The 12,574-nt window shown below is 36.9% G+C and overlaps 1 protein-coding gene across 1 annotated transcript; it reads left to right on the top strand.

The window, feature by feature from the left end:
* The first annotated feature begins 7,004 nt into the window (after positions 1-7,004).
* LOC306863931 (transcriptional and immune response regulator-like) lies at positions 7,005-7,813 on the top strand. The gene has a single exon (XM_079407530.1). The coding sequence runs from the start codon at positions 7,156-7,158 to the stop codon at positions 7,456-7,458; it is 303 nt and encodes a 100-aa protein (XP_079263656.1). The 5' UTR covers positions 7,005-7,155; the 3' UTR covers positions 7,459-7,813.
* Positions 7,814-12,574: the final 4,761 nt, after the last annotated feature.

Here is a 12,574-nt window from a genome sequence, read left to right as displayed (position 1 = left end):
GCCCATGAAGCAATTTTTCTTGGATTGCTGAATTAATATTTACTTATTTGACCCGATTATCTATTTGTTGATGCAGGAGTCCTGTCAGGAACAAGTTTTCCAGTTACTTCCACTCTCTCTCTGGAGAATAATACAATCTATGAATCATGATATTGATTGGAAATGAGAAAAATAAAGGTTCTTTGTTTCTGTGCTTCCATGAAGAACCTTTAACATCTGGAACCTTTGTAAGGATTTTGACACTCTTGGAAAAAAAGTGTTTTCATAACGATGCGATAGAACCATTTTTTTAGTATGAAGAACGTGTTAATAAGCTGAAGAAGCTACATCATCCACTGGAACACCACTCTTTTGTGAACGTACGTACGGCAGTTAGCTTGAGATTATGGTTTATACAGTTTTAAATATGGATATTTTTCTTACACAAAGCATCGCTTAGCTTCAGAAGGTCTTTTTATGATAGGTGGTTGCACTTTTTTGGCCTTTCAGATCTCAACTCCCACTGCCATTATAACTCCATTATGAGATTTTTTTTAATATAACTCCAATTGTATTTGTCTAAAACAAGAAAGTCATGCACTCCCAGGATGGCTTGATGGTGTGGAAATCATGGGGTAATTTTTATTTTTAAGTGAACTATCCCTTTAAAATGGACATGTAAACTCATATGAAATGCTCAGATCTGGTTTGAATGATTTAGATCAACGAGACTACACAATCTGCACACAAAAAGATGATCTCATTCTGATTTTTTGTTTTTGAAAAAGCTCCAAAAGGGGCAATTTAGCCTTAAAATCTTTTTAAAAACAAATTAAAATGTGTGCAGTAAAATAAAAGTTATTAAAATGTCAGGGACTATCACTTAAACTCTTGTGGAATGGAAAGGTTATTTGGGTATTAAAGGGTGTTCGTGGTACCATCAATGCCAATAAAGAAGAACCTTTATTTTCAAAAATGTTTGGTTGAAAACATTCATTAGATTATTAAAATGATCTTCACACATGGTGTTGCTGCAAAACCTCTTTTGGAGCCTTTATTTTTTTAAGGATTTAGTCATTAAAACTGTACAAGACATGGGTATAAACTGCTGTGTTGACTATTCCCCAAACTCGGCAAAAGCCTTTCATGATTTCATGTGACAGCTTGCGGTTCTTGCAGTATATTTGCTTTTAATTGCATTACATCAAAGAAAATATAAATATGCCATCATGGTCAAACATTTATATAGAAAGTTTTCTTCTCAGACCTTTTCGGCCTTCATTTGAACAGTAAAAGAGTAAAAAAAAAACCAAGTTCAGTTAACTAGGTCATTTCTCTTTTGTCATTTGCATGGCCTCTGGAGAACGAGATCAACGTTGATGTATAATGGTGATGCTGATGGTGTAGCAACATTAAGATATGAAGCCACATCTTTTACCTTTTGTTCTTCATTACAGGGGCAAATGAGTGACTGGGTGATTTAGTACATCCATCCTGCTGCTTTCTTTTAAATGCTCAAGAACTGGAGTATTAAGTCAGTATGTTTTATCTCAAGCGAGTGGAGAGCGCCCTCTATTTGAACAGTGAGGTGTTGCAGGGTCACAATAGCGGCTTTACAGTGCAGTTAACATCGCGTTCTGTAGGTGCGTAGGTGGATTGGAGCGGTTATTCAAGCTTGTTGTTGTGATTTGCTTCACAAGCTCATTTTTTATAATCTCCTGAAAGCATATTGTACCTGTAGAGATGCTATTGTACAAACTGGCTTATTAAATGTAAGCCAGTCTCATCCATTATGCTCAATGAGAAATAAGATTATCTAATCCAATAGATGAAGTACAGTCATCATGTTGAGTATTTAATCTGGGATCATTTATCTGTACCTGTAATAATGCTTTTGTAATCTGATGGCAGCGGATGCTTTTAAAAATCTCTCTTTTATTCATGTGTCCATCACTTTCTGTTGTGGAGGCGAGCACTCCGGTTTTCTTCAGTAAATGAAAACTTTTCTCTCTCTCTTGGTAATGTGAAGGATGTGATCGTGTAGTGTGCTAGCATTGAAAATCTGCACTCGTCGCTTCCCTCAGTGTACAGGAAGATGAGTGAAAGAATTCAACCCACATTCAACAGACATCTTGGTGGTGAGCTATTAGAAGAGATGAATACAAGAAACACATTTCAGAAAGTGAGAGAAGACCTTCCACATGTACAGTATGAGTGTAAGAGAGATATTAATGAAAACTGGCTCTCTTAACCAAAAATACATTCAGGCTACATTGTAAACTGAATTAATAAACCTTAATTTGCTGACCATTATGTTGAATGGCATTTTGTTCTAGAGATACTTGTGTACAATTTGAATGTCTTAATATGCATTATGCAAATGTATAATAACTGCAGGAGGTTTATCATTTAAAATGATCACTAAGACTTTGTTTTTGAAAGAAGACAGTCGTGCTCACCAAGGCTTCATTTATTTGGATACAGTAATATTGTAAAATATTATTAGTTTAAAAAATGATTTCTAATGTAATATATTATAAAACGTAATTTATTCTTGAAGGCAAAGCTGATATTTCAGCATCAGTCTTCAGTGTCACATGATCCTTCAGAAATCATTCTAATATGCTGATTTGCTGTTCAAGAAATATTTCTTATTATTGTTAGTGTTGAAAACAATTTGTGCTGCTTGGTATTTTTACAGTTCAAGAGAACAGCATTTATTTGCGATAACGTTTTTTTAATATTTTTACTATCACTTTTGACCAATTTATGACATCCTTGCTGAATTAAAGTATTAATTAATATTTAAAAAGAAAGAAAGCTTTTGAAAATCAATATATATATATATATTATTGGATCTGATTGGATTCTGTGCACATTACTTTTTTGCAGCTCTGGTTTTATTTATTTGATGATATGCATATCAAAGTGTGTGCTTAATAGCAGTAGCCAAACAGTTGGAATCCTGCAACTGCCCATTTTGGCATAAACGGTTTGCAGAGCATTATTGACCACCCACACACACTGGCTCGGCTACTTTTGGCTGTTCTTTGTCATTTATTTAGCCATTTACTGTCTGTATCAAGGCCATTTTCTGAGAATCCTTCTTTACCCTACAAGAGCCAGATTATAAGGCTTTGAACACAAGGCTGTTCTGTATTGTGACTGCTAGAGGGTGTTTGTTAGGCAGGACATGCATAACAACAGATACGTGATCCTTTGGCCTTTTTGCTTTTAAAAAAATGTTTCCATTAAAACAGTACTATCTTATAAAATGCCATCACTGTCCCTGACATTTCTATTACTTTTATTTTACTGCACAAATTTTAATTTGTTTTTAAAAGGATTTTAAGACCTCAGATTGCCCCTTTTAGAGCTTTTTCAAAAACAAAAAAAAATCAGAATGAGATCATCTTTTTTGAAACTGATTACTAGTGACCAGTTGATTCAACTGAAAGCAAAATAGCAGACAAAAAAAACACATTTGGAGTTCATCATATTCTAGTGTTCTTCAAAGAGTGTCCAGTGACAATTTATTTGTCCACATTCAAAGCAGAAATGCAACACAACATAACAAAATCAAGTAAAACTTTATTTTAAGCATTTATTTAGCTGCATTATAGCTGGAGAATGGACGTACAGTCGCTGGGACAAGCGGTATGGCGTGAGTCGCATCTCCCTGCGGTACATCAGGAACACACGGTACTACAGCAATAATTCTCTTCGCAAACTCAGCATTTGCGTTGTTTCTGTTTGACTCTATACTCTGCAGTTGTGGATGTAAATTCTGTCATCATTTACTCACTCTCATGCTGTGTGACTGACTTTTTTCACGGTCGATAGCCAGAGAGTGGGACAGGGCGGGGAACAGGGGCGCTGCGGGAGCTTGTCATGCGACACGCGGCTCTACTCGTGGCTGAAACCGCCTCAGCCAGTGCGGTACTGGCAACATAATCCTAAAAAACAGGTCATAAGCATCATTGCTTACTTATAACCGCATAGCAGTTTCTTCTTATCGAGTAAATGCAGGCCTGAGGCAGAATCTTAATGTATTCTTCCCACAGTTTAAACCAAAAATGTCGCTAGTCACTGAAAGCATAAAAAGTCGTTCACTAACAAGGGTTGGGTTAGTTTTCAGGTCTCTCCCCCGACCAAAAAAAAAAAAAAAATAGTCCGAGTCGTGCATTCGATGAAGTGTCACATCCAACATCTAACTAATACGTATTTAAATAGTTCACTGAAATTGCTTTTAAAAAGTGGACGTCGTTGCATAATTCCTGCATTGTTTAACTTTCAAAATCAATATATGACTAATTCCTTCGACGCTTCAGTCGATTTAGTTCATCTTAAATTAGCCTAAATTTGACTCTATCTTTTCAACCACAAGAGAGCGCTGTCCTCAAATCACTAATTGCACATTTGGCCGAAGTTCATATTCATTTAGCCTGGCTGAGTCAGACAATATGTGTCCAAGTGATTAAATACGATCTTAAGTGAGGTAGACACAAAAAAGTTAGTTTTCATTATTACAGTAATGAAAAGACATTGGCCGATGCTAAGCTACTGTGGAACTGCTCTTTTTCCAGGACTTCTTTATGGGTGACTGTAGAGGAAGGGCATGTGAAGGAACTAGATAGTTGGTTCTGGACAAATAAGAGTCACTGTTAGTTACTGTTGTCATGACTTCATAACAGTGCCCTCCTGTTGATGGTTTTCAGCCACATTATAATCAATGAATAACTGGGACTGTATTCCACATAAGTATCATTACTGTATGTGCAAATGGGAAGTCAGTGTGACGTGATCCTTCCTCCTATTGAATGAATGAGCAGTACAACTTAGATTCGTTTAATGTAGTTTTGCTTTGAGTATAAATCACTTGGAGGGTTCTCACAGTATTCCAGTGCCGGATGTTACACTACTGCTGCTGTACTGAAGCCCAATGAGTGCTATACCATAAAAGACCTTAGTAGGCTTTCCTAGAGCCCAGGGGATGTTCCCAGCTGTTCCCCTTGACGGCAGCCCCACGCGACTTTAATAAAAATAGCTTCATGTGTTCTGTTTCCTCAGAAATGTTGAGTATCAGAGTAAGAGCCCTTAATTACTAGTGCAATACATATTTATAGTAGACCTTTCCCATCATTTCAAGGACTGGAATGGCTTGTGGGAACTAAATATAAACATTGATTGTGGAATTTGATTACACTAGCTGGCAAAAGTACAGTCTGTTTCTTAACTGCTTTTTTTTTAGAAGGGATATGCTTGTGTGTGTGTGTGTGTGTGTGTGTGTGTGTGTGTTTGTGTGTGTGTGTGTATGTGTGTGTGTGAGAGAGAGAGAAATTCATAACTGGAATAATCTTGTGCAATGAACCACTTGTTAATGTAGTAACAAATGCCAAACAATAATATAATAATATTTTTCTTAAGTAAGGCAATTTTAGCCATCCTTTAGAGCATTCAAAGATTTAAATTTTTTAATAAAAAAAATAGAAAGGTAAAGATTTGTTTAATGAATATTAAATTAGAAACATGTTCACAAGCTATCCAATGTGAAATAATAAAAATAAAATAAAAAGTGGCATCTATGCTTCTGGAATTTAATGTTTACATTTTCATTTATTAAAAATATTATTTTAGCAATATATTTTCACATCTTTTTAAACAAAAATACTTTCATGCTTTACAGTTCTAAAATGTTTTTACTGTAGTTTACAGAAAAATTCATTAAAATAGTATATTTCTTAATTGTTAAAGTGTAATTAATTCTCAAGCATTTTTGTATAGTTAACCAAATAATAGGTTTTTATTGTAGTATTTTACATTGTGCTAAAATGATTAGCATTTTTATAGTATAATAAATTCATACAAGCCAGGCTTTTAATGCCAGGATAAAAAATCATATTCTTCTCATGGCACATGCACTAAAATGAATGCATGGGATAAGTACTGTCATGTGGAAAGAACAATCAGTGCTTATTTCTAAACATTATCTCATAAAATGAGAGAGTTGCATGTCGTTCCTCATTCCCAGACCAGCATCACTGATGAGATCTATAGCAGTCTGCCAATGAAACGGCTCGTTTACTACGTAATGCCCTGCAGGAGCAAGACAAGCCTGAAAGCAAGTGCTGAAATATTTAAAGTTGCTAAAATTTTAAATAACACTGGTCATTTTCATAAAGTTTGAAGGTGAACATCATGCAGGTAAATCCCAGGTGTCATAAAACATTTAAAGGTTAAACTTGTAGAGATGAAATCATCTGAATTTAGCAATCTCACCCTGTGCGTCCCCCTCACCATCAATAAAACAGACAGTATGACAAAATACACAGGAGAAACTCATTTACCACTTCTGTAGCAAAAAAATCTACAAAACTTGAGTTACAGTCAATATTCCATAACCTATTATAATCACATCAATAATAATGTATAATATTAATGATTAGCCTACAATACCACACCTTTATAACTTAGAATTATTAAATTTTTATTTTTTTATTGAATTGGGGAAGTAGAATATTACGCTAAAAAAATATTGTTTATCAGTGGTATGAAAGCTGTAAATGAAAAAAGCTTTAAAAGAAGTATTTTAATCCTCTGGGGTACAGGGTTGAATCTTTTTCTCAATAGTTTTTTGTTTTGTTTTGTAAAAAATATAAATTAATTGATTCGCGATGTTACTTATTGTGAATAAGCTAATACAATTTTAGCCTATAGTAATATACAGTTATATTACTATAAATTATTGCAAAAAAATAACTGCATATGCATAATGTAACAATATAATTGATGCCACTCTTCTCAGTCCGAAATACAGAATTGCTATCTATCTTGGAGCGTTAATGTCATACGGCAATTTCTTGTAGAAAGTCTGTTAGACAACCCTGAACTAAAATGAATCGAAAGATTTTATTGTTTGAGGTCGCTTATAGTGAGCTAGTTACTCATTAATGAATTCCTCAGAACTGTGTCCCTCAGCGCGTCCTGCTGAGCGCAGCGCGTAAAGTTGGGCGTTCACTTACTGTCCGCATGACATCATCTTGAAAGCGAAAGGGACTTCTCGCGCTCGGCCAGTCCCCTATAAAACCGGCTGTTATCTCCAATGCTGGAGTCACTGAGAGCACAGCCGCTGCTATCAAACACGGGACGTCTCGAAAACGATCTGTTTCTTCCGCCATGTCTTCATACGCGTCTTCGGACTCTCGCTGCGTCAGTCCCGCCGTGAGCGGCGTCATGTTTGACACGGCGCACCGCAAGAAAGCGTTGCCAAACATCTTCGAGAACGTCAACCAAGACGTCCTGGTGAAACTCTTCGAGAAAGCAGGAGACCTGAAGGCGGTGGAGAGAGCCAGGAGCATCCTCGCGCTGCACCAGGATCCAGAGGGCATCTCCAAAGCACTCATGGCTCTTCAGCAGGACAAGAAGGACAAATTAATGCTCATTACCGGACTGACGCGCCAGTCGCTAAAGTTTCGTTGAGGGAAGTTTTCGTTGGGAAGCTGTGCAGATGTGTGCACAGAGAAAGAAACCGTGATCACTTATGCTGGAGCCTGGTGTTCCTCAAGGGTTTGTGCTGAACTTGTGATGTTGTCCTTACAGAGTCATGCTTGCGTGCTGTGAAAATACAGAGAGAGGAGAATGAACTGATCCGGAGCGAGAAAGTTGAGGTGAAAGACGCCTGAGCATTGATTGTTCTTGACACCAAGGAGAACATTTGAAATATGGACTGATGCCATGGGTGAAATTTGCTTATGAAGAGGTTTAGGTATTGCCATGTTACAATCTGCTTGAAAATATATATATTTTTTTTTAATAAAATTGTTTTGATAATGTTCCTTTTTCTTAACTTGTTTTCCTTGCCAGTCACTCAATATGAGTCAACACTGTCAGATAATAAAATGTGCCAAATATTTATAAATATTGCTGAAACTAGCATTTAGTGAATGTCTGCAGGGTGGTTTCTAAATAAGCTCCATCTGTTACATTTTTTATAGGTAGGCCTTCATGCTTTAGGCATAAATGTTTGTTTTGTATGGTGTTGTTGATGTACCAACATGAAATGAGAAAATATGTAAAAATTCAAATTCAGTGATAGAAAATATAGGCTAGACATAATTTCTTATTAGAATACAAAATAATAATAATTTTAATTAATTTTAATAATTATCTTCAGGATGGAGACTCTTGCTCAGTTTTTTAAAGGTCCTATCTATTTATAAATCACCTATATATTTAAATCTAAATGAAGTTTATAATTTAAACTTTAAGGTGCTCTCACATTTACCGATGTTCGATGAAATTTTGCAGGCGAAATCTAGTCATTCCAGCAAGAATCCACACGATTGGGAATGTCGCACGAGCGTGAAACATTTCTCCAAGCAGATTTCCTGTTGAGTTTGTTTATTTATATATTTAGTTAGCATGCAAATTTGCCCCTTTGACCAATAGAATGCTGCTTGGCTTGAAAGTGAGCTGTGTGCTTTACTTAGCTATTGACAATAAAATAGGCCTACCTTTTTGCTGGTGAAATTGACTAATTAACTAATGTGACCTTGCCTTTAGGCTTCATGTGATTTTAGGGTCATATAAGTGAAAATATAATGTCTTTATTTTGATTTAATAAAGAGCCATTATTTGAATAATCTCTCAACCTCAAGCGTACGGTACGGTATACTCACACCGCAGTTCAAAATAAACCTGCATTATTAATTTTCCTTTTGATCTTTTTTTTTTTTTTTATCACACAAATCTAACCTTTCATTGAACTAAAACAATTGAAAATGGGGGGAAATCTCATTATGAAATAAACGTTTTTCTCAAATACATGTTGGACACAATTATTGGTACCCCTAGAAATTCTAAATAAAATATCTATGAAGTATATTCCCATTCATATTCACAATTTTGAGCACTCCAGAGTGATTATGAACATTAAATTATCCAGCCATGGCTTCCTGTTTCACAGAAATATAAATAGGAGGGAAAACAAAGCCCAAATTCCCTTAATCATCCATCACAATGAGAAAACCAAAGAAAATATTTCTGATGTGCAGCAAAAGATAATTGAGCTTCACAAATTAGTGAAGTGACTTAAAGAAAAGCGCTAGAGCAGTGAAAATTCCCATTTCCACCATCAGGGCAATAATTAAGTATTTCCAATCAACAGAAAATATTACGAAACTGCCTGGAAGAGGACATGTGTCTATATTGTCCTAATGCACGGTGAGGAGAAGAGTTTGAGTGGCTAAAGACTCTCCAAGGACCACAGCTGGACAATTGCAGAAAATAGTTGAGTCTCGGGGTCAGAAAACCTTTAAAAAAATTGTCAAACAGCACCTACATCACCACATGTTGTTTGGGAGGGTTTCAAGAAAAATTCTCCTCACTCATCCAAAAACAATCTCCAGCATATTCAGTTATCAAACACGACTGGAACTTCAAATGGAACTGGCTTCTATGGTCAGATGAAACTAAAAAAATGAGCTTTTTAGCAGCAAACACTCAAGATGGGTTTGGTGAACACAGGGATAAAAAGTACCCCATGTGTACAATGAAATATACTGCTGTATTTTTGATGTTGTGGGCCTATATTTCTGCTGGAGGTCCTGGACATCTTGTTTAGACACATGGCATCATGGATTCTATCAAATACCAACAGAGAAAAAAATCAATAAGTGACCGACTCTGTTAGAAATCTTATAATGGGCCATGTTTGGATCTTCCAACCGGACAATAATCCAAACACAAACCTCAAAAACAACACAAAAATGAGTCACTGGGCACAAAACCAAGTTTCTGCTATGGCCATTCCAGTCCTCTGACCTGAACCCTGTAGTGTTAGGGTTCTGTCACTTCGGTCTAGTTTATTCATGGTTTTGTGACGGAGCCCTGACACTTCCTTCTTGTTTTCTGGCGCTCACTTGTCTGCATGCTCAGTTTCATGTTGGGGTGTGGTGTTCAGATTCCGGCACTCCTGTCTTGTTCAGACTCAGTTCTGGTTTCGTGTCGGGGTTCGGACACTCACGCTCCAGGTTTGTTCTCGCTGTGGGAGCGTGCGATTTCGAGTTCGCTCGGGCCGTGCGCTCCTCTGTCCTCTGTGCTTTTTTCTCTTGTTTTGTCTTGTTCTGTGTGGCACAGCTTGTATTTTTTCACTGGATGCGTGCTTTCATGTTTGTCATGTTTTGTGAACATGCAGCTTATGAGTCTCCTCATTAGCTGCGTGCTCGTGTCCTGTTTTGCACATGGCTAGTGATTTTGTTTTGCTGGCCATGTGCTTGTGTTTTTGTTTTTGTTTTGTGTGAGCACATGGCTTGTCTTGTTTGGTTCGATGTGCCATGTGCTCTCATGTCAATTGTCTTGACCCCACCCACCTTGTTTCCTTATTATTGGTTAATTTGCCCCACCTGTGTTTACTCGTTACCCTCCTCATTTGCTCCCTTTATAAGCTCCTTGTGTTTGCAGTCCTGTGCCGGTTCGTCGTCGATGTTAACCTGTGTAAAGTCCTGTCCTGTCCTGTCCTGTCCTGTCCTTGCCCAGCCTTGTCCTGCCTTGCCAGTCTGTTTTCCCCTACGGGGTAGTTTTTGTTTGTTGATTTATTTTTTATTATTAATAAAGCCCTATTTCCTCCTGCAAGTGAGTGCTCGCTCTCATCCCTTCACCCACACCTGACATGTAGAAAATGAGTGAGTTGAACTGAAGAGAAAAAGCACCGTCATGGAGCTGTGAATCTGAAGGATCTGGAGTGATTCTGGATGAAGGAATGGTCTCTGATCTCTTGTTCTCTAACCTCATCAGGCATTATAGAAGAAAATTTAGAGCTGTTAAACAGGCAAATGGAGATTTCACAAAGTATTAAATAAAAGGGTGCCGTTAATTGTGGCCAATGTGTATTAGAGAAAAACATTTTTTTCATAATGATATTTTCCCCCATTTTAAATTCTTATTGTCCAATGAAAGGTTAGATTTTTGTGAATTTTTAAAATAAAAGATCAAAAGGATTAACAATGCACATAAATTTTCACAGCCTTCTTTGATCATACTTACCAAGGGTGCCAATAATTCTGAACACGACATTCCAGACAGGGAATCATAACAATAGCCTGGTAGAGCTAAGAGCTAGTAGGCCTATTGTTTTATAGTGAGTAAACAATTTGATGCAAGAATTATTTTCACCCAATCATTCATGCTAAATCAGCAGAGTCCCAGCAAATGTCATGGAACTAGTCGTGTCTGTTCTCTGAGATAAGGGTGTTTTCTGATGTTGACAGTCTGAGCCGCCCGTTGCTGTTATCCATTAGCAACTTCTAGTTTAATCCAGTTTTCACATGCTCTTAAAGGTCAATATGGGTCAGAAATACCTTTTTTTTTTTTTTCGCAAAGTAAGCTAATAAATAACATATGACCTATATTACAATTTTCAATCTAGTCTCAAGAAGACTGTTGGTAGTGTGGCCCTTCTCACATGCTTCATTTCATGACACAAAAGCAAAACAATTTTACCAAAATTATGTTTAAGGACCAAAACTATTGTTTACTGTTGGATTGACTCTATAATAAAGGTAAAAGCTCAGATTTTCTTTGTCTCTAGAGGTATTATGTACAATGGCAGTTTATTTACAGTCAAACAGAGGATCACATTTCCCTGAGTCTAATCCATCTGTCTATATGTCAGAACCCTCTCAGGAAACAAGGGGCGCGGAGACAGGGGAATTCCAAAATAGCCTTTATTTGGAGCCAACAGATAGACGAGGAGCTTGGGGAGAGACGAACATATATGACGTTCAGACCGGACACAGGGGCTGGGAAACACAGGGCTTATAAACACTAGGAAATCAACAGAAACAGGTGTGGACTAATAACACAGGGCTCGGGACTAATTAACTAATTATGACAGGAATGAGGAGGGCCAAATACAGACACAAGAGGAGGGGGAAACAAGACACAGGACTGACACTATACTCATTTAGTCTGATTTAAAATACTCTCAAATTACTTTGTTTTTACAAACCCAACCACATTAAAGTGATTTGAAGCTAAGAACGCTGAATGTAGACTTTTCAGGCATATATTCTCAAAAACACCAGTAAGGCAGCCAGGTCTAGTGCAATAATAATATTTATAAATATGTAATAAAGTGCAAATGCTGTACTGATGCTTCTTCTTCTTCTCGTCCAATGGGAGTCTATGGCAGCCCTATGAACGGAACATAGGAAAATGAAGAAATTTGGCACACTTGTAGTGATGGCCAAGGATAGTGATCTGACCAACTTTGGGGTCTCTAAGACCAACTCTAAAGTGCCACCACCAATTCATAAATTCATGAAATGGTAATAACTCTTGAACCCCTATTTCTAGAAAAAATGAAATGTAGTACACCTGATTACTCTCCTCATGCTGATCACATTGAATATCTTACATTAAGTCTGCACAGTAGCGGCCATTTTGAAAAGTACTGTTTTTCATTTTTTCGCTACTCCTCCTTCAAATGTTGTCCAATGTTTACAAAACTTGGCAGAGATAATCTTTGGACTGAAAAAAACAGTTATGAGACTGTGAACTTAACCAAGGTCGACCCAAAATCATTTCAGAGGCTGTA

This window comes from Barbus barbus (genome assembly GCF_936440315.1).
Source record: "Barbus barbus genome assembly, chromosome: 45".
Classification (NCBI taxonomy): domain Eukaryota; kingdom Metazoa; phylum Chordata; class Actinopteri; order Cypriniformes; family Cyprinidae; genus Barbus; species Barbus barbus.
The sequence above is the reverse complement of the archived record's forward strand: the minus strand, read 5'-3'. Positions and strand labels throughout refer to the sequence as shown.

What these genes read in the sequence shown, in the direction of transcription:
- LOC306863931 (XM_079407530.1), top strand. Translation starts at nt 7,156, where the DNA reads ATGTCTTCATACGCGTCTTCGGACTCTCGCTGCGTCAGTCCCGCCGTG.